Below are 23,502 nucleotides of genomic sequence, written 5' to 3' on the forward strand. Positions count from 1 at the left end.
CGATATACCCGTTGTAGCATTGCACAACTTTGGTCGGACCATTTTCTAAATCACATATTCCTTGATCTTTAACATCACCATTGCGAACCTACGCACAAACATAAACAATGATTGTGATCACGATCAATTAAGTAACTTAGTGTTGTTTATAAGTACAAAATTTATGTTAGCTTCTTTACCAACTGTTTCAACCACTCCACAAACTTAGTTTCACGTTCTTTTTGTACTTCTGCATCAGTGAGATGTGAAACTTCGTTTCGCAACTCCAGATCAAATCGTCTGCAAACCACAAATACTTATATTACAGAGTCATGTATCCACATATAGAACATAAAAGGATTTATAATTGAGTTGCATATACATATACTTACTCGATGTATGGGTCGATCACTGAGCAATTAAAAAGAATATAGATATGTACTGCATCTTGCTCTCGATCTGTCAATAGCCTTGATCGGCAACTACCAAATGCATGCCCAAGTGGTTGAAATATCGACAGCTTGTCAGCTACAGTTACTTGTTCTCCATCATCGTTACGGGGCAGGCATGTGTAACGTGTTGGAATATGAGGTTCGAAGTACATAGATGAGAAATTTGAAATCTCTTCTAAAGTGTACGCCTCACAAATAGAGCCTTCTACTCTTGCTTTATTACGAACCTTTTTTTTTAGGTCGAACATGCATCTGACAAGAATATACATTTCAAATTTTAAATATCTGTCATTAAAGAGACAAATATAAAAAAACATATACCTTTCAAATGGGTACATCCATCGATATTGCACAGGGCCACCAACCCTTACTTCATATGGCAGATGTATGATCAAATGTTCCATAACATCGAAAAATGCTGGCGGAAATATCTTTTCTAACAGACAAACAGTGGTGATGACAGAGTCCTCGAGATTCTTTACATCTGATACAACGACCTCCGATGCGCACAATGTTCTGAAAAATCTGCTCAACTCAGACAATACCCCACATATAGGTTTGTCTAACATATCATGGAATGCTAGGGGTATCAATCGTTGCATAAAGATATGACAATCATGGCTCTTCAACCCATATAACTGTCCATCGTCAATCTTCACAGCCCGAGCAATGTTAGAGACATATCCATCTGGAAATCTCAGTTGTCTCAACCATTAACATACATGTTTTATTTGATCAGGTCCGAGCACGTACTTCGCCTTTGGTTTCAGTACTTTGCCATTATACTCTTTGAGTTCCAATTCTGGTCTTTTACATATTAATTTTAAATCCATACGGGCCTTCGGATTATCCTTCGTTTTTCCTTTAATATTCATTACTGTATTGAACACATTATCAAACACATTTTTCTCTACATGCATCACATCCAAATTATGTCGCATCAATAGGGTCGGCCAATACAGTAGTTCCCAAAAAATAGATTTTTTCGTCCAATTGTGATCCTTCCCAAATCCACGGAAGGGTGTAGGACTGCGGGCATCTGTTAATACATCTGAAAAGTATTGCAATCTTCTTAGAATCTCTATGCCAGACAATCTTGAGGATGAACCTTCCGTTTCAGTTGTGCCTGCTGTAAATGCATTCTTTTGACGTCGGAACGGATGATCGTTGGGTAGAAATCGACGATGGCAATCAAACCAGCAAGGCTTCCTTCCATGCCTCAATCTAAAAGCTTTGGAATCCTCCATGCAGTACGGACAAGCCAACCTCCCATGTGTGCTCCAACCAGATAACATACCATATGCAGGGAAGTCACTGATTGTTCATAGAACAGCGGCCTTCATGTTGAAATTTTGTTTTTTGTGGGCATCATACGTGGTAACACCGTCATCCCACAGTACTTTTAATTCATCAATCAATGGCCTTAGATATACATCAAGATTTTGGCCAGGTGAGGTCGGACCAGGGATCAACAGAGACAAGAAAAGATTTGGATGTTTCATACACAAGCTTGGTGGAAGGTTGTATGGAGTTACAAATACTGGCCAGCATGAGTATGGAGTTGATCTACCCCCAAATGGATTAAATCCATCTGTACATAGACCGAGTCTAACATTTCGCACTTCCATTGCGAAGTTCTGATGAGTACGATCAAAGTGCTTCCAAGCTTCAGCGTCAACAGGATGCGTGATCTTGTTTTCATCGTGTCAAACTTTATTTGCATGACATCTCATGTGTTTAGCTGTCTTTGAAGACATATACAATCGCTGCAATCTAGGAGTGATAGGAAAGTAGCAGAGCGACTTATATGAAACTTCCTTTGATCTCGTGCTACCATTGCCTCTTGTCTTTGGCTTGAACCGAGGATGCCCACATGACGGGCATGATATGTCGTTTTCCTGCTCCTTGAAATACAACATGCAGTGATTTGGACAAGCATCAATCCTTTTGTAACCCATACCTAGAGCGTTGACCATAACTTTCGCACGATAGAAATTTTGTGGCAATTTCTCATCTTTAGGCAACATACTCTTCACAATCATGCACAAACGGTCAAAACATGATTGACTCAAATTATACTCGGACTTCAAATTCATTAGTTGAAGAACTGCAGACAAGATAGTGTGACTCTCACAACCGTTCCAAAGTGGCTCATCAGCATCTCTAAGTAAATCATAAAATCTACTAGCTGCATCGTTTGGTGATTCTTCATTTACGGCAGTTCTTACATCACTAGAACTCATAGCAGAACCCAGTTCTGTTCCTGCGGCATCAAATATCAAATTCGTATATGGATTATCGTGCACCACATTCACCCGTGCATCAAAATCGTTTCTAAATTCTTCTCCATGAAACATCCAGTTCTGATAATCACTCACAAAACCCTTCCTGTATAGGTGATGTCTAACGCCATGAGGTTCTACAAATCGATTATTCTTACAAATCTTGCATGGACACCTAATCCGACCTGTGGGATCTACCGTACTGACACTTGCCGTTGCAAATTCAATAAAACTATCGACACCATCCATATATTCATGCGATAACTCATTGTCCACTATCCTACGGTACATCCATTCACGGTTTGCAGTCATTCTGTCGTATGATGTTACGAATAGTATCCTAACCAGTTAAAAGAGAACCATCAGAATGCTATGATGAACAAAATATCAAATTTATCATGCAATATATGATGTCATACAATCACAAGAATTATGATGCATGCATTGATAACTTAATATTTTCATATGCAAACTATTCATGACACGATACATTCATTTGAAGCATGCTTTCAGTATACAATTTCACATGGAAGACATAATCAAATTGAAAGTAACAACATGTAAGCATGGATACAATCACATCAAACATTGCAATACATCAAAATAATTCATATCAAACAAATGTCAAACATGTACCTGCAGCAAACACACTTCAATATCCCACTAACTACTACCATGCATAGCATGGACTCCGTACTCCAAAAATAAGAACACTTCTATTCTCATACATTAAAATCATGCTCAGCATGATCTCCGAACTCCAACAAAACAGTCCTAGATATCAACAACTAAGTGAGTGTGTGAACAATAAAGTGTTACATTCAATAAATTAAATAACATGTGATGCACTTGCATCACTTACTCACCACGGGTATTTACCCGATTTGCATTGTTTTTGTCACTTACTTACCACGGGTGGCAGGGCACAAGCGAGTTCCGTTGAGAAATCTGCAAAAAACACTGTGTTAAAATGAATATTGAAGCTAATTAGGGAAACATAAACACTTATGCAATGCAAAAAACAACTAAACTGTTGATGATATATCTAATGAGAACTCGATGAAAAAACTAAAGGCTAATTTTTCAAATTGCTCCCATGTTTTCAGTATAATTCAAAATTGCACCAATGTTACAAAACTTTTCGCCCACAGTAGGAAAAAAAAAGAAATCTGATTCTTTCATGCTTGATGCACACATTCATGATCATCACCAAAGTGGGAAAAAGAAAAAAAAAATTAATACAAGCATGTGGAATCTTAAGGAAGAAATGTGATTTTGATGATTCCAATAACATGTATTTAGAATGCCTATAGGGTGCATACATTTAATGGTAACATGTACATGACCATGTATGAAGAAGAAGAAGAAGAGAGCCGATATTCATTTATATCAAAACTGCATTTTTTATATATATCAAAACTGCATTTTTTAAGTTATTTTTTTTAAAAAAAGTTGAAACTAGTCAATCTTAGTTTTTTGACTTAACAAAAATCATGTCATTTTGATATAGGAGCACAAAGTTATAAACAAATTAGAAATGAAAGATTTGCCTATGAGAAGTTTTCCAAAAGATTTTTTTGGCTTGTTTGTTTAGCATGAGAAAACAGAATGGAAATGAAAGATAATTTTTTTTGCTTGTGTATTTGTGCATAGAAAAACTTTCTCGTGCTACATAGAAAGCTGGTTATTCCACAATTGGAGATCATTAACAACAACTGAATAAAACAGTTGGTCGACCTGAACTTAAGACATCTTAACGAAGAATTCTCCCTCACTGATGCCAAAGGCCCAAAGTAACCAATTACTATTTATCTAGACCGATTCATTCATCTAGATAAAGGTAACAACCTAGAAGACTTTATTTGGAGAAGTTGCATCACAGTTTTCACATTTATCATTTCAGGATACATGTATCATAATTCAAGAAACAAGAATCATCATAATTTCATTTTGAAGAGAAAAATATCCCAAATTATCGTACCTTTTGGGATAAATAGAACAACAGAAAAAATACAACAGTAAAACAAACACAATATAGTTCCTAACACCCACCCACCATTACAAATCAATCATAAAGTCAGAAAGCTAAAACCAAAATCACGATAAACACTTTCATCATTTCAAACTAACTCAAACTTTAAAGACCGGATGCCCAAACTCCCCTTAAAGAGAACAACTAAACCTAATTAGGCAAAAAATACAGCGCCATTCATGAAAACAACCAACGACAGCGTGAAGAAGAAGAAGAAGAAGAAGAAGAAGAAGAAGATTACCTGCGTGTCGCCGGGTGGTGGCGGGAGGTTGACGGGGAGCGGCAGCTGGCGAGCGCCGGCTGGCGAGCGGTGGACGGGGAGCGGCGGCTGGCGAGGTCGCCGGTGGCCGGCGCAGTCGACAGCAGAGAGGGGGAGACCTAGAGCGAAGCTCGAGGGCCACTGGGTCGCCGGAACTCAGAGCAGAGGCGAAGAGGTGGCCGCAGGGAGGATCGTCGGTCGTCGGCGGCTGAGGACGCCGGTTGCGAGTCGCCGGCGACCGAAGGGGAGACAACACCTCCCGACAGCAGCCACAGGGAGGAACAACAGGGAGGAGGAAGAGGTCGGCGGCGGGTCGCCGGTGCTCGGGGTCCCTGGCGCAGCCGCTAGCCAAGCAGGGAGGTCGTCGGCGAGGATCGTCGGCGAGGCGGCGGCGGCCGGACGGTGGCGAGAGCCGACGGGCGGCGGGAGGGAGAGGGCGGCGGGCGGGAGCAATACAGCGAAACAGGAAAAAGAGAAAGAGGGATGGGATTAGGGATTTACGCGACATTTAGCGACGGCTTAGCGACGGAAACATTCCGTCGCTAAATCAAAATACAAAAAATGCGACGGAATATATTCTGTCGCTACGCCATCGCTAATTAGCGACGGATTAGCGACGACAGAGTTCCCTCTCTAAATCCATCGCTAAAATGGTGTTCTTGTAATAAAAAGTAACGACAAAAAATTTAGTCGCTAATCCGTCGCTAAGTAGCGACAGATTAGCGATAAAATTTATTTCCTCGCTAATCCGTCGCGAATTAGCGACAGATTCTATCTCTAGCTAATCTGTCGCTAATTAGCGACGGATTTTTTCCGTCGCTAATTAACAATTTTCTTGTAGTGAACCTGGGTTCAAGAAATTCATTTGGATCCGATTTCAGTTTAGGCATCTATTTATATTTGATCTTTTCAATATAATGGATTCATCTTGAATCTAAAATAGTCTTAGGGTTTCTTAGGTTTCCTTATAAATACTTGTTATAGAGGTTTCCAAGTGAAAGATGGATGGTTGAAACTTACTGTTTTTTCTGATATTTATGTAATTTTTTAGTATTTTTCATATTTTTTTGTTTTAGTTCGATTTTCATGCATAAATGCAGTGTAACTTAGAGATTTTTCCGCATCTTCGGGTTTGAAAATGCATATTGGGATATCTTTGAGAGAAAGAGAGACTACAAGAAAAATGTTAATTAGCGACGAAAATTTGTGACGATTTTTTTTCGACGCAAAGTTGCGACGGATTAGCTAGAGAAAACAGGTCGTCCCTAAAATTGGAATTAGTTACAGAATTAGCGACGAAAAAAATCTGTCGCAAAATCTGTTGCTATTTAGCGACAGAAACATTCCATCGCAAAAGTCGTAGCTAATTAGCGATGGCTTAGCGACGGAATGTTTCCGTCTTAAATTTCGTCGCAACGTAGAGACGGATTTTGCGAAGGAATTTTTCCATCCCTAAGTCGTCGTTAATTAACGACGGATTTTGTGATGGAATATTTACATCGCTAAGTCGTCTCTATTTTTTTTATTTAAACCACATGAATTTTTTTTCAACCCCTTCGCACTTTTCCCCCTTTCACTTTACACAGTCGCCCCCTGAGCCTTCTCTTCTTCTCCTTTCTCTTCCTCGTCTGCAGACCGGTCGGAGCCACGTCGGTGCCGACCCCCGCCGGCCGACTCTTGTCTTCCCCTCCTTCCTCTCTCCTTTCCTTTCCCTCCCCTTCTTTTTTTCCCTACTTCCTTTCTTTCTCCTATGTTTCCCCTTTCGTCCGAAAGATCCTCCACAGTACCATCAATGGCGGAAACCCTAGGGGAGGAGGAATCCCTTTCCGATCTCTTCCTCAATGCCCCTGACGATCCCCTCCCCTCTTATCCGAGCGAAGGAGCTCAGCTAAATGGAAAATGTAATTATTGGATATTTTTCTTGTTGTTCAGTACACGAGAGTTGAGAAGCTGTGACTAGCAAGCTCTCTGAGTATTTCAAATGTTTTTTTTATTGACATTGCTTTTATGTTATTACCTTTTAACAGTTTCTTCCTGATCATCTGATATCTATACATAAGTTATTTCATATGACAAGGCTTTAAGGTTTTGTTATTTGTTTTAAGCTGTTAATTGTTCCTCTTCTGGTGAAAGTCTCCTTTTCATTAAAAAAAAGGGTCTACGGTGTATTTTTTTTGTCTGAGTGTGGTTCAATGAGCAATGTGACTCTCATTATGAGCCCTTACTGAATCTTCTTCATTGTTTATAACATTCTAGTTTTGTTCCTTCAAGTTTTTGGTAAGATCTTACGTGCTTGCAACAGGAGAGGGGCAAAGACAGATTTTAGCACTGCAATTCTGGACCGTAAAAGTGCTCCCAATCGGCTTGTTGTTGATGAAGCTGTGAATGATGACAATTCCGTTGTTTCAATGAACTCTGTGACAATGGATAAACTTCAATTTTTCAGGGGAGATACCATCTTGATTAAGGTATTAAGTTTGAGCTTTCTATTGTTGTAAAATTGGTCACTGTGCTCTTTACATGTCATCACTTTTGCAGGGTAAAAAGAGGAGGGACACAGTGTGCATTGTTCGTGTTGATGACACTTGTGAGGAACCCAAGATTAGAATGAACAAAGTCGTTCTTGCCAACCTAAGGGTATGCCTTGGTGATGTTGTTTCTATGCATCAATGTCCTGATGTGAAGTTTAGAAAACGTGTTCACATACTACCAATAGATGACACAATTGAGGGTGTTACGGGAAATCTGTTTGATGCTTATCTGAAACGTGAGCATGATCTCCAACCATCTTTTCTTCACAGTAGTTTTATACTGCAAGTTAATCCTTTTACTAATTTTGTTTCTTGTTTTTTTTCAACGTACTTCCTAGAATCCTATCGACCAGTGAGAAAGGGTGACCTTTTCCTTGTGAGAAGCGGGATGCGGAGTGTGGAATTTAAAGTCATTGAAATCGATCCAGGTGAATATTGCATTGTTGCTCCAGATAGAGAGATTTTTTGTGAAGGGGACCCTGTTAGACGGGGGGATGAAGAGCGATTGAATGAAGTGTTAGGTGTAAGAAGGAAGGGAAGAGAGAATTCAAATATGAAAGTTTTCTTTCTTTTTGAAAAAAGTAGTTTTGATGATGTGGAATAGTCCCATATTGATTGTGTTTGAGTTTGTTGTAGGCTTTATAAGCCACATGTAAACTATTACATTTGTTCTTGAGAACAAGAGGTTGAGATGACTACCACACACGCGCGCGCACCCGCCCGCCGTGCCGTGCCGGGGTTCGGTTAATTGGCCTTTTAGGGCCATATCCATTGAAAACTAAAGTATCTTTTTGCTCAAAGTTTATGTGGATATTTAGATTCTTTATGAGAAATGATAACGGGTCACGACTCCTCATGGTTTGTGCCCGTTATGGCTCTTCGGATTCCTTTAACGGATTTTCGTTAACAGGTCACGTCTCCTCGGATTCTATAATGGGTTCCTTCCATGCTTTGTAACCGTTCGTGGGTTATAAAAGTGTGGTTAGGGCTGTGGTTACGATTGATCTGAGACACACTGATTTCTGAAGAAGAGCTCTGCGGTTTTCTCTTTTCCTGTTGCTCTCTCTCCTGAGTTATCCCGAAAGGAGTTTTTTCTGCAACTTCGGTTCATGGAGGTTGTTTTCGAAGGACGATCCGTCGGAGTACACCGGTCTAATCGTCGAGGCTATTGTATCCTGGGGGAAGGACGTCGAACCCTGTTTGCACCGTATGTAGGGGCGAATCTTCTCTAAAGGGAGTACTTCTGTACGCCTTAGCCGTTTATACACTATTAACATGCTTCTGTTGTTTATATTATGTTCTATGCATATGTTTGTTCATTTGCATATGTCTGGATTTTGGTATATGGTGGAGCCCGATATGTTTGCTCCCTGTTATTGTTTCGATCGTCTGTTAATCATGATGTCTATACAGTTATATTTCCTGATTTATATCATGATGATGATTGTGAAACTGTGTGATCCGAAAAACGATCCAACATGAAGTTGGTTATGATGATGTTGGTGATGTTAAGAAGCAGATGGCTTAGATTCGGGAGTTGGTTGAACTTCCACTGAGGCATCCACAACTATTTAAATCTATTGGTGTGAAGCCTCCAAAGGGTTCAGGGAAAACCTTGATTGAGTGAGAAATTGCAAATGAAACTGGTGGGTTTTTCTTCTTAATCAATTGACCTGAGATTATGTCCAAGTTAGCTGGAGAAAGTGAAAGCAACTTGAGAAAAGCATTTGAGGAGGCTAAAAAGAATGCTCCTTCCATCATCTTTATTGATGAGATAGATTCAATAGCCCCCAAAAGAGAGAAAACACATGGTGAGGTGGAGAGGCGTATCGTTTCCCAACTTTTGACTCTAATGGATGGTCTTAAGACTCGAGTCCATGTTATTGTTATTGGTGCTACTAATAGACCAAACAGCATTGATCCAGCTCTCAGAAGATTTGGAAGATTTGATAGGGAGATCGACATTGGTGTTCCTGATGAGATTGGGCGGTTAGAAGTTCTTCGGATACATACAAAGAACATGAAGCTTGCAGATGATGCAAAGACTCCTGTTTTTCTTTCCTTCCTTGATCTTTATGCTCCATTGATTTGCTCTAAAATACTTCGTATTTACTCTCTTGGAATATCACATTAGGTCGACCTGGAAAGAGTGGCAAAAGACACACATGGTTTTGTTGGAGCAGACCTTGATGCTCTTTGCACAGAAGCGGCCCTTCAGTGCATTAGGGAAAAAATGGATGCCATTGACTTAGAGGATGAAACAATTGATATTGAGGTCCTCAATTCGATGGCTGTCACAAATGAGCACTTTCAAACAGCTTTGGGCTCTTCCAACCCCTCAGCTTTACGTGAAACTGTGAGCCTTGTCTTTTCATTTCTTCTTCCTTCATTTTTTGCCATAAAGCTTTTATTAATATTATTTTAACATGATGGTGCATGCTTTATTATGTTTACATTTGTCATTGGTAGGTTGTGGAGGTTTTGAATGTCTCATGAGAGGATATTGGTGGCTTGGACAATGTCAAAAGAGAACTTCAGGAGGTAACTGTCTATTTCCCTTGACATTTTGTTGTTTGTATGCTATTTGCAAAGGACACGATGAGTGTTGAATGCCCAAATTGTTGTGATGATCTTTTGTTAACACCTTTGTGAAGATTCAGAAATCTCTTGCTTAAAATTTGCTGATTGCAGTTGTCATATCAGTATCAGGAATCTGTTGAATATCCATCAAGTGCTTCAATGCTGATCTGTTGCAACTCAGGTAAACTCTTCTGAGAAATCATATTTTTATTGTTCAATATTCTCTGTTTTACTTTGCCTGGTATTTGAGAATGGAGAAGATTATCTCCAAGTTGATCATTGTTTAGTTAGTATTTGGATAAAATTAGCCTCTTCCAATGGTTTTGTGAATCTTTTGACTAACCAAATTGTTTTCACCATTCTTATCATCTTTAATGTGGAAGTTTTGTAAGATTCTCTTGATTTAATATTTAAATAAAATAGGTATTTTCTAGTGTTTGTGATTAACTAATTTTGCTTTCACTATTCTTATCATCTTACAGTGGAAATTCTGCTGGTGGTGCTGCTGACCGTGTTAATATTTCTCGATATTTATATTTCAATTTTTTAAAAAAAAAGTTTTGTGATGGATTAGCGACGGATATTATTTGTCGCTAATATTTGGTTTAATGACATAATGTAATCGCTCGCTAATCCGTCGCTAAAATAGCAACAAATTAGTGTCGGATATGTATATGTCACAAAACCAAATCCGTGCTTATTTAGCGACGGATTAGCGATGGATCATGGCCATCGCTAAATAGCGACGGAAGTAGCGACAGAACTGGTCTGTCGCTAATTAGCGACCAAGAAATTGCGGCCGACGCTGTCCATCGTTAATCCGCATTTTTCTTATATATATATATATATATATATATATATATATATATATATATATATATATATATAAAGAGAGAGAGAGAGAGAGAGAGAGAGAGAGAGCATTGTGTGAGATAAGAATGAATCTAGGCCAACTAAAGAGAAGATCCTTAGACATCATGGACTATTGGAAAAAGGTTTGATGGACAAGAAAGAAAATATTGTCATAGAGGAAAGGGGAAGCCTTAAAGGCAGCATCATTGAGTTGATGGTATCTTTCTTTGTGGGATCCAATTGTGAGATTGTCACCCTATAGTACCTTTGCTATTGGTGGAACAAAGGCCACGTTTCTCCTACTTCTCTAGACAAAGAAGTTCTGTTCATGTGCTATAGTTCTGCCCGTGGTTGTTTAAAAGCATGCAAGTAGTCGAACCATTGTCGTATGTAATAGGGCCAACATGGGGATCACGAGTTTCTTACACCATGCCTTGATTGATGCACCAATTGAGAAAAATACCTAATATTAAAAAAATTAGAACTAAGACAAACACCAATATCACTTCAAGACACAATTGTTTTGAGATCTATAACTGTTGTTAGCACTATATGGTGGTGTCAGCATAGTATAAAAACAGGAAGCTATAAGGGGCAGGGACAGCTCATATTGTAGGCTAGGCTGATGAAAGCAAATGTAGTGTAAATCTTGTGGGCTACCAAGAAGAATAAACTATAAGAGAACAGCATAGAATCATGATGTTGGTCTACCTACCGGTTCATTTTTTTTTTTTGGATTGTATTTCTTGTAATTTGATGTCCAAGCTTTTACAAGATTGGAAATGACAGTAAGTATGCAAAGAAGGTGAACCATGAGTTCTATAAGTCTAGGATAGAGACCTAATTAGATTGTTCTCCAAAGAGTTTTTTATGGTATTTCTAGTAATTTGACGCTAGGCTTTTACAAGATTGGACATGATAAGTACATAGACCAAATGGCAGTAATTATACAGAAAAGGTGAACTATGAGTCTCGGATAGCGACCTATTTAGATTGGTCTGCAAAAGAGTTTTTCCAAAAGGTAGAGGTCTCCAGGGGCGCATATGGTTGATAGATGATGGACCATAGGAAAAATAAATGCCTTTTGAGGTCAATTACAGTTACTGGTAACTTTTATAATTCTCATGCTATGCTCCAAACAATCCCCACCATGAAATTTTTTTATATTTCTCACGTCATGCTAAATATCCAATCGATCCCCAACATGAAAAAGATGTAATCGAATATCTGAATAAATTAATAATGTATACTTCAATCTTGAGCACTAATGCCTTTCCAAAAGCAATAATTTTTTTTTATTTAAACGTGCAAAACAGAGTAAAACAACCCAAAATTCTGACAATGAGAAATTCCCTTTCACCGGCTTCTCAAAGCATCCTATAACTTAGCCCTCTAAAAATTAGGCCTCTGTTTGTCTTCTGTCAAGAATTTATGCAACTTTTGGAGAAGGTTGTGTTGTGCTCTTGTTTTTGTTTTATGTTGTTTTCTTTTCATGAATATATTACATGTTTTCAAGTTTGGGGTCAGTTAAGTGGAGACATAGTACCCCATGATGTGCCTTTCACAAGTGTTTTTCCTTTGTCCCACTTTTGTGCATTATTGTATCACAAGAGTTGAAACACTTGTAACAATAAGGGCGTGTTTGATGGTGCATCCTATGCAGCGTGCTGGACGCCCTGCGTCACCTCCCTGTTACTATGAGAACAAGACATCGTGAACACCACTTGAGAAAAACACTGGGGCGTAGGGAGGTCTCTCTCTCTCTTTGTTCCCCTCTCTCCCCCTTTTCCTTCTTTCTTTCCCTTCTTCCTTCCCCTCTCTCTTTATCTCTTCACCTTCTTCCTTCTTCCTTCTTCTTCTTCTTCTTCTTCTTCTCTGATTAGGGTTTTTCTTTCTTTGATTAGTTTTACTTTTATTTTTATTGATTAGGGTTTTTTTATTTGATTAAGACTTTTTTCATTTTCGTTGATTAGAGTTGTTTTCATTGATAGTTTTTCTAATTTGATTTTCATTGATTAAGACTTTGAATCAAATATCTTTAATTAAGGTTTTTGTTATTTAATTATATTGGGGCTTTCTTTTGATTTGATTAAGGTTTTGAATCAAATATCTTTAATTAGGGTTTTTGATATTTAATTTGAGTGAGTTTTTTTTTTAATTTCTTTGATCAGGGTTTTGAACCAATTTTTTTTAATTAGGGTTTCTTAATTTTATGAAATATTTATGGTTTCTTTGATTTTATCATTTATTTTTTGTAGTTTTTTTGGTTTATTTATAGTTTATTTATGATTTATTTTCTTGTATTTTAGGGTTTTATGATTTATTTATGGTTTTTGCAATTGTATATTAAAAATATGAATTCTTATTTTTTCTCAAATTACCCAAAATTTAAACTTTTTTTGTACTTGGAGCCAATTTGAGATCCATATTTGGGGCTAAAATCCATACTTTTTTATAAAACTTTCATAATTAGATCCAATATAATACCGATTAAAGCATTTATATATAAAAAAATGTCAATTCTTATTTTTCTCAAATTATCCAAATTTTAAACATTTTTTTTGTTTTTAGATTCAATCTGAAATCGAGTCCTATGATCCAAAATGAAGTTATCTGGCTTATTATCCATATGTGTCAAAGTTGTCCGCATAACTTAAAAATCAAATATTAAACACAAAGAACACAACTTCCTGTCCAGTCAAACAAACATTGAACGTAGTACAGTTGTACATGTTCGGTTATGTTTTGTAGTTCCATCCAATTGAAGAGGCCATCAAACACACCCTAAAAGGGGGTTAGACAATAAGATCAAAAAGTGGTTTGAATTATGGTTAAAACTATGACCCAAGGATAATCCATTGCACTCTCATGCTGTGTCCACTTATATATATGTCAACTAAAACACCCTTAATTTTTTGGACCAATAGATCAGATGCAGTGTGAAAATTGATAACATCCTTGAAGATTATCCAACAAGATACTGAGGCAATCAGAGCACGTACAATTATCATAGCAGTTATTGTGGGATCTTTATGCTGATCCATTGGTCGGTCCTCTCCTCACCATGAGAAAATGAACCAAATTTTTGTGGGGCACTATGATCAGCCAGTGTCCCCATTGTTTCAGAAAATAACATCTCTTATCATTTTGAAGGGCTTTCATTGTCTACTGGCCACATAGCAAAGTGATAAAAGTTACGAAAAAAGGACAGTTTATTGGTCAAGTATTAATTGGAAGTTTTTGACAGTTTTCAAATTTCTTGGGTTTTTATCGGCTCCATAAAAAACAACTGATTAAATTCTGAAATAAATACAATAAAAACGTTAAAGTAAATAAAATTCAAACTGAAGCTTTTTTTCTGGGGAAATTGCCAATAAAACCAAACTTATTGTGAAAATTATCGAGATTGCTCACTATATTTTATAAAATATAGAGATATTTGCCACACTGCCACATAGTTCATCAGTGGTAGTTTCAAATCTTGGTGATGAGTTTGGCAAAAAGAAGACATGACACGGTGCAATCTCCTTTGGAGATTCTCTCTCTCTCTCTCTCTCTCTCTCTCTCTCTATATATATATATATATATATATATATATATATATATATATATATATATATATATATATATATATATATATATATATATATATATATACTTCTCTCTCTAAAAAAATACAAGGACAAATAGGCGAATGGATTACGGTGCTCCGGGAACACCTACATCTTCTCAACCTGACCTTATACACAGTTTATCAGTTTATTTGATATGAATCATGTTTTTTGGACATCAAAATGGGTTTTTTTAAGTCATGAAATGTTGGTACATTATGAACCACATTGATTTTTGAAGATCTTAAAAACCCGACATGTATATCATAGTCACAAGATTCAAAACTTGTTTTTCACTCAATAATGATTGCAGATCGTATCAATAGGGTCTGATCAAGGAAAAGAACACTCAAGTTTTAAAATTTTGAAGCTTTTATCAGGTGAGAGTAGGTACTCTATAGTTTTTTTTGTCTTTAATTAAGACTAGGGTTGAAGAGTAAGACTTGCATCATCCCCTAGCTTCTGTTTTCTCAAGTGCACTTAGGGCAAGTAAGAAACAACCATGTTAAGTTAATTTTTATATTTTTAGTATTTTTATATCTAAAAAGTGAAGGGTGGGACACATAGTCCACCTTCGATCGTGTGCATGTGAAGAGGCCCCACTTCACTTAGGATGGCCTTGAGGTCTTGTGGATCGATCATATTTGCAACAAATGATGATTCACACAAAGGGCTTTCAGTGATTTCTCCATTTTTTAAAATATTCACAATCCATAATTAATGTAATCAATTGATCACTTTCTAAACACTAACCTTGATATAACAACCCTTTTCTTTTTTTCTCTTTTTTTTATTTTGTTATCATAAAAAGCTTTCATTTGAGGGCCTTTTGTTTTTTGTCAAGGTCAAAGGAAAAACTCTCCACGACCAACCACAAATGGGCAAACTTTCAATTTTTAAACCCCTGAGGTTCTTCGAACCCATGCTCAACTTCGACCTTACAGCAAAGGACTCTCTTCATGGATTTCGAACTTGTGATGTCCTATCAACTGGTGAGGTTAACAAACCGCCCCTACACGTCTCTTCGCGAGTTCATTGGCAGAAAACTCCAGATCTACGGAGTACAAGGCTGTCTAAGACTTGACAATACTTAAGTTTAATTTGTGTAACTAGCAGGAGCTCAACTAATGATCAATGTTAATACCAATAGTTGGCTGGACTCATGTGAGGGAAACCCTAGGTGGGGTCACCAACACCCAAGCCCTTATGGAACCCTTCAACACCTTATCCCTAGGTCTGCTATGCCAAAAGATGATTGAAAGAGGGAAAATATGTAGATATTTTTAAAAAACCTAGTTTTTTCTCAAAAAAAAAAGAGGAAAATGTATATATAACAAAAATAGGAATTATACAAAAAACTATATGTCAAATGTATATGTATTGCATTAATGTCACAATAAAGCACAAAATTTGTTTAAAAAACTAATATTTTTAGAACTATCGCATTTTTTGTTTAATAGAAGCTAACGAAAATTTCGTGATATTTTCAAATATCAGTTACATTTGTAACTATGCTCCTAACTACTGTGGTTTGGGCTCAAGGCCTCCAAGATCAACCGTACTTTGTGTGTGGCGTGGCTAAGTCATGCACCGAAGGCTTGGCAGATACCCAAAATGAGGCAAGTGGTGTGATCAACTTGCAATATAGTCTAGGGTTGTGAGGGAGTGACGCCAACAACGTCATAAAAAATCGAGCACACCAGCCCATTGGACCACAAATAATGCAGTAATCAACAAACAAACAATACCAGTGTAAAATTGTATGCCATTCTTTATCGCCACCATCGTCATTGGGCCTTGTAAATTATTATTTTACACAGTAGTTACTTTTTTTGAGAATTTTACACAGTCGTTATAAGGCTCAACTTTGGGAAGATGGAAGGTTTAAGACTTTTATGTCTTGATTTAGGGCACACTAAACTATGTAAGAAACCCAACAGAAGATAATTTCCAGTGCAACACTTTGGTACCTCAAATGAAAGGAAGAAGAAGAAGAAGAAGAAGAGCCTCAAAAGGATGGCTTTGGTATTCAAAGCGAGCCTTGAAACTTTGCTCACACTCCTAGATTGAACCATAATTTTTGAAGATCAGTGCTCCTTTTATAGATGAAAAAAACGCTTCATCACCATTTAGGTAAAGAAAGTTTTGCATGACATGAGTTTGTAGATAACCTAGTCGAATATGTTATTGCCCTACTCTCTCTCTCTCTCATCTTAATATATATCTCTTTCCTTTCTAAAGCATGTAATAAACATAGAATCAGTGTGTAATAAATTCATTACAATAAAGTGAAAGGAGAATATCATGCTAGGTAAGTAGCATTGGAATAATGAGAAAAATTGGATGCGTGGTATACAGTAGAACAACTGTAAATGACACATATTCCCGAGAATATCCCTATACCATTTGAAATTCGATTGGGAACATTAAGACATGAGCTGTGATTTGAGAGATCAGGATCTCACCATTGAGAAAGTAGTGAAGTACCAACTTAATTATCATAAAGTTAAGCTGCAAAAAAGGGCTTAGGTAAGGCTGAGATGGGTCCGTGTTCAGCTGGGTTTATCTATAAAGTGGGTATAGAATTCTAGACCCATATATGAGGTTCATGATATGGATTATGACTAAAGAAATGCAAAACCAATTTTGAGTTTGCATATGGATGAGATTGAGATAATGCTAACACTGGATTCACCCCAAGTCCCCAGCCAGTTGTCTGCACACTTAGCAAAACTATGTTTAAAACACGTTTTTCAATAAAATTTTTTCAAATACAAAACATTAAAGAAACTCTGTTTTCTGGATTGTGGGCAATTTTATTTTTTTGGAGAAATGTTTAGAGCACGAAAAAATTACATCTCGAGCGATTCTTTCTGAAAAAAACCCTAATATTGATCCAGTTTGAGAAATGACATCCAACTTGATCAAAAAATCACCTCAGGCTCAGGGAAAGGTCCAGCTCAGATCCAACCCGATCAACCCAATCTTGTACTCAAAATTTTATTTAGGGATCTCAAAATTACAAATTTCCAAAAATGAATAAATGCCAAAGTCCCAAAAATAATCGAAATGACTAAAATATCCCTTACATTTTGTTCCACATATTTTGGAAAAAATTGTTTATTATTGTTTTACCATTCTGTCCTTACCGTGCAATGGCCCGTATGTGAAACGCACGTGAGGAAAGAGAAGGTGGTCAAAATCAAAAACTGAAAATTGTAAAAAAATCCTTTCATGATCTGGATGTCGGTCTGTTAGCAAACCCCTACTGTATTTTGAGAACCTCACTCCTGTCCTCTATAAATACGACAGAGTTTATCTTCTTCGGGGGTTTTCCTTAATCCCTTATCTCTGCAAAAAAAAAAAAATCCATCTTTTCCAGCTGTCTTTTTCTCTTGTCCATCTGAGAGATCCGTCTTTCTCTCTCTCGAGGTCAAGAAAACAAGTGTTGATTGAAGGGAGAACAAGAAGTGTATGTCTTGTTCTTTTTCATTTCTTCACAAAAAGGAGGAGGTTTCTCTTTCAGTCTTCTTTTCAATGATCTGTTAACCCTCTGTTTTCTCATTGAAAGATACATAGCACACTTGGTTTTGCTTCTTTTCTTATGTTCCTTTCTACCATTTTGTTATTTCATTGATTTTATGGCATTCTTTTGGAAAACTTCACGTTGATTTCCTTTGTTTTATTTTGATCTCTCTCTCTTGACAACCCATCTTTCCTTGTATTTTCTAGTACCTGAACTTTATTGAGAATCCTTCTCGCTTCTTTTCTCATAGAAACCATCATATATATAAAAAAAGAACTATTTAATGTTTGTTTCTATCAACATCTGCTGCTCATAGATTAGTCTATAATATTGTTTTGAACTTCAGAAATTAAATATTTTTCTAATTTCTATTTCCTCAAACTTCTGTCATTTCTCCATGTTAAAGCTCACAGCTGCTTATCTGGTTATCTTGGTTTCTGGGATTTATAGATAAAGAAGAAGAAGCTCAGCCTTTATAATTCTAGCTCTCTTAGTTGTTGGCAATGGAGTTTGATTTCCTGTTTAACCATATAAATGTTCTCGTCCTTCTTGTTGTGCTCTGTGCTCCATGTAAGTTCATTCAGAGCCCTATGGACTTTGGCCCCTCAAGCTTCCTGCATGCCACCCCAACTTCCTCTATTGATTTTGGAAGGATATACTTCAACTCCCCTGCTGCAGTCTTGAGACCAACAACCCCCAACGAGATCTCCCTCCTATTGAAGTTCCTGTATGGGTCTTCCTTCAGCAAGGTGACTGTGTCTGCTAGAGGGGCAGGACACTCCATTCATGGTCAGGCTCAGGTCCTCAATGGCATTGCGATTGAGATGGAGTCTCTGCCTAACTCCATTGAGATACATAGAAGCAGTGGAGAGAATGGGTACTCTTATGCAGATGTCAGTGGGGGCACCCTATGGATTGATCTCTTGAAAGAGTGTCTCAAGATGGGTCTAGCCCCAACATCTTGGACGGATTACCTCTATCTCACGATTGGCGGTACCCTGTCTAATGGTGGTATTAGCGGTCAGACCTTCAAAAAAGGCCCCCAAGTCACTAATGTTCTTCAGTTGGATGTGATCACAGGTAAAAACCCGCCATTAAGAAAGAAAAAAGGGACTTTGTTTTTCTTTTCTGTTTTAGGTGATTGGGAATTAATAGCGTGTCTTGAAACAGGCAAAGGGGAGCTTGTAACTTGCTCTGCCACCCAAAACTCAGAGCTTTTTTATGCAGTTTTGGGTGGTTTAGGTCAGTTTGGTATCATCACAAGAGCTAGAATAGTGCTTGAAGAGGCTCCTTATAAGGTAATTTTGATCATTTTGTTTCCATATAAGCTCTCTCTCTCTCTCAGGTAGGTAGATGAGATGGATGGTCTGTTTAAGCGTGGCGGGTTGGATTGGTGATGGGATTCTTTTGGTGGTTTTTAGGTGAAATGGGTGAGAGTATTTTATGATGATTTTGAGAAGTTCAAAAGTGACCAGGAGCTATTGGTGACTTCAATGGAGGACATGGTGGACTACGTGGAAGGCTTTATGGTTTTGAACGAGCAGTCTCTGTTGAGCTCCTTTGTTGCTTTCCCGGCCAATTTGGATTCGCGTCCAAGCCTTCACGGGGACAGCTCAGACATGCACTACTGCATTGAGTTTGTTGTTTATTGTCACCAAAACAAGGGATCCAATGCCCAAAAGGTACGCACATCATTCAGTTCGAAGTTGGATATATATAAAAGATGGAAATGATAAAAAATGGAGATGGAAATCATTCTAGTGGGCACGATGGATCCAGCTGTTATGAAATGGATCTATAGAATGGACCAAAACATTTCCATCTACCTCCATTTGAAAACCATTGGGAAGGTTCTTCCATGGTTTTTTTTGGGGACCTTTCTTGAGACCTTGTACAAGGGTGAGTGGGACCTCAATGGATATGAAAATCCTATCAACAATAAGTTAATAACAAAAAAAAGAAAAGTAAATAAAGATAAAAAATTAAAATGACCAGTTCTTTATTCGTTTTGCTTAGAAAAAGGGTCAACATATATGTTTTTTACTAGGATAAATTTGTTGTGAATTTAGATTATTACATTATGGTTAAAGCATGATTTTATCGTTTGGGAAGGCCAGGTGAGAAAAAGACCCGCCCCAGTGGCATGAGAAGATGACAAAGCTTACATTTCTGCCATTATGACAAAGATTGCATCATTGGCAGTGGACTATTTTCCTTCTTTTTTTTATATGCTTTATTCCCATTTCCCAGCTAGTATTGAGGGAGAACTTGCTTACTGGAGTTGATGTGGTCTTTGATTAAACAAGGGAATTATCTTCCTTTCAACTTCAAACTTTGGTTCCAAAACGAAAACTGAAGCATCTGGTCACCTTGGTTTATGGGTATTTAGAGTTTCTCTATGATGGCAGTTTTGTTAAACGAGTTTAGTATTTGTCCGGGAAACTTCTGTCATGCCTAGAAATATCAGTCAACAAAAAAGAAGTAATTTTTTCTAGATAACTATATATAATCTTGTTTGTAAATATGAAAAACTAAATTTACAAGTTCTTTTGGCTAGCTTGTATTTCTCTTCTCACAAAGTCAATAGTAAAATATAAATAAAAAAGGAAACTTAGTTTTATATTTGTTCTGTAATTCTGTTTGCTAGCTGCTATCTTCTCTCCTTACCATCGTTTCTGTGGGACTCCAGGTAGAAGAAGTATTGGGGCGGCTGAGCCACATCCCTTCGATTGTGTATAGTGTGGAGGTCTCCTACTTCGATTTCCTGAACCGTGTGAGGATGGAGGAGGAGAATCTGAGGGGGAGGGGGCTCTGGGACGTCCCACACCCATGGCTCAATATGTTTGTGCCTCCCTCATCAATCACCCAGTTCAAGGACCTCCTGCTGGAGAACATCTCACCCAAAACCTTTAAGGGCCCTGTGCTCATCTACCCAATCAGGGCAGACAAGTAAGAGAAAACTCTCTCTCTCTCTCTCTCTCTCCACAGTATTTTGGTGGGGGTTTGTTGCTTCCTTTCTAATATTGTAGCCTTCTGGTATGTACTTAAAAAAAGTAATTTATTGGCTCTTCTATGTTGAAATGAGGTTTCCATGCCCAAAAAACATATTTCCTTGTATTTTGCTTTAGAGAACTAGGTTTTTAGTTTGTCTTTTTCTTTCGAATTTTATATTATTCTGGGGGACTTTATGTGAATCAAACAACATTTCTCTTTGTGTATTATTTGTTTCTTTTCTAATTTGTCTTTACTGGGGAAAATTTTTATTGGTTTTGTTTCTGTTAAAAATAGGTTTTCTAAACATAAAATTGAGAACAGTTTCCATGTTTTTTGCTTTAGAGTATCTCATTTCTAGTTTGTTTGTCTGTCTTTACCTTCTTTTTTTGGAATTTTATATTGCTTCTTCGGTTTACTATAGGTGAAACTGAAATGGCAAAAGCTTGTTTTTCTTTGGGAATTATTTACGTGCAAAATTTTCGGTGGGTTGCACGCCACCAACTGATCCAAATAGTGACACAATATTTGTTGAACGCATTCAGGTCCCTTGTGGTACCTGGGCTACTGTTTGGTCCTTTTCTATTTATGCAGTAACTGTTTGGGCCAATCTCTCTCTCTCTCTCATTTTACAAATATTTGGAGAAAAAAAAAGTAGGTGAATTGACTGCCATTAATATCCCATGTACCATATAAAACCCAAAATCTTGCGTTGCTATCTTTTTGTCAGGATAAAAGAAGACAAGTCCGGACGCTGGCACAGCTGCTCATGTACAAATACCAATATCCTCTCAGTGAAGCAGAACAAAAAACGAGACGGGATCATGTCATTGTGAGCTTTGGATGCCGTTGATCTCAAGATGAACGGATGAGACGCCCATCACTTGGATGTGCCCTACGTTTTTTGATGAGATCTGAACGGTTTAAAATGAATGGGTCACAATGAGCCTTATTCACTGTGTTTGAGGGTTGGCGTTCATGTTTAACATCAACAGCTCACAATGATCCGTATTCACTGTTTGAGGGTTGGCGTTCATGTTTAAGATGAACGGCATCCCAGGAGCATCTGACCTGATCCTCTCTAAAAAAACGCTTTTTTAACCTTTTAGATATTGAAACTGTTACAGTACCATGGTTCGAGCAGATGAACCCCTGAGAATTCCGGGTTGGGATCAGGTGATACTGAAAGTCACCACCAGTGGTGATTACCAATATCCACCACACACCTGTACGGAATTGTGTCCGTACTGTCAAAAATATGATGGTACAAAAATGCCCTTGAGAAGAGCCTAAAAGGACTCTCCGTACAACCACACTGAGGGTGAGTATTGAAAATATCACCATTGGTGGTTATTTTCAATATCACCTGATCTCAATCCTAGAATTCCTGCTCTGGCAGAAATAAAGCGAATATCACAATCTCACTTTCTACTCAATGTTGCAATTCCCTCCGAAATCTTTACACTATTGCTTAAATCTCAGTTATTTACTGTGTATAAAAAGATTAATATTTCGAACTATACGTTATTGTAGGACCATGCAAAGTTGCGCTCATGAAATCTTTGAAATTCCATCACTGTTTTGCAAGGTTTTGGAAAATCTTTTGTAAAGCGGCACATACAACTGTGATTATGTACTGTGGGGGCATATTATAACAAAATCTTTCGAAAGTTTTGCAGTCATTTAATGGGAAAAAAATTAGAGAAAAAAAAAGAAGAGAAAGGACTAATGTAAAATCTTTCCTTCTTTGCAGGTGGAATGGGAACATGTCGGTTGTTGTTCCAGAAACGGACAGGAATGACAACGTGCTTTACACAGTGGGAGTCCTGCGTTCTGTGGCGGCAGAGTGTGTGGCTGCGACTCCGTGCCTGAGGCAGATCGTGCGGCAGAACCAGAGGTTGATCGAGTCTGCTACGGGAGGCCTATCTGCCAAGCTGTACCTGCCCTCCTACGCGAGCCAGAGACAGTGGAGGGACCATTTCGGGGAGGTCGGGTGGCAGAGGTTCGCCGCGAGGAAGGCGAGGTTCGACCCGCTCAACATGCTGGCACCCGGCCAGAGGATCTTCGACAGGAAGCCCGGGAGAGCGTTGGATGTCGCCTGAGAGAGAGAGAGAGAGAGAGAGAGAGAGATTCAGGAAAAAATATGAAGTTGGTGTCGAAGAAAATCGGGAATTGTGAAGTTGGTGTCGAAGAAAACCAGGAAATATGAAGTTGGTGTCGAAGAAATCGAGAAAATGAGGGAAATCTGGAGGGTAGGAGTTTGGGGAATCTCTGGGTAATACTGTTTTTTTTTTCAAATTTTCCTTTCTGTTTTTTCTTATTCTTTCTGATAGATGGGTCTTAGAGATCCTGCAGAGAATCTGTCTTCTGTTTTTTTTTGCTTTTATTCTGGACAGTAATCGCAGAG

At 37.9% G+C, this 23,502-nt stretch overlaps 1 protein-coding gene and 1 pseudogene across 1 annotated transcript; both read left to right on the plus strand.

Moving 5' to 3' along the window:
- The first annotated feature begins 6,796 nt into the window (after positions 1-6,796).
- LOC149818156 (cell division cycle protein 48 homolog) lies at positions 6,797-18,583 on the plus strand (annotated as a pseudogene).
- Positions 18,584-18,607: 24 nt separating this feature from the next.
- Positions 18,608-23,197, plus strand: LOC149818157 (cytokinin dehydrogenase 3-like). Its single transcript, XM_089986161.1, has 5 exons — positions 18,608-19,184; positions 19,275-19,402; positions 19,526-19,786; positions 20,794-21,053; positions 22,849-23,197. The coding sequence occupies exons 1-5, from the start codon at positions 18,608-18,610 to the stop codon at positions 23,195-23,197; spliced, it is 1,575 nt and encodes a 524-aa protein (XP_089842287.1).
- Positions 23,198-23,502: the final 305 nt, after the last annotated feature.

This window comes from Nuphar pumila, chromosome 13, assembly GCF_984573655.1.
Source record: "Nuphar pumila chromosome 13, dmNupPumi1.hap1.1, whole genome shotgun sequence".
Classification (NCBI taxonomy): Eukaryota; Viridiplantae; Streptophyta; class Magnoliopsida; order Nymphaeales; family Nymphaeaceae; genus Nuphar; species Nuphar pumila.

What these genes read in the sequence shown, in the direction of transcription:
- LOC149818157 (XM_089986161.1), top strand. Translation starts at nt 18,608, where the DNA reads ATGGAGTTTGATTTCCTGTTTAACCATATAAATGTTCTCGTCCTTCTT. An exon ending in TTGAAGAGGCTCCTTATAAG is followed by an intron (nt 19,403 to 19,525) that starts GTAATTTTGATC and finishes GGTGGTTTTTAG; the next exon opens with GTGAAATGGGTGAGAGTATT. An exon ending in TACCCAATCAGGGCAGACAA is followed by an intron (nt 21,054 to 22,848) that starts GTAAGAGAAAAC and finishes CCTTCTTTGCAG; the next exon opens with GTGGAATGGGAACATGTCGG.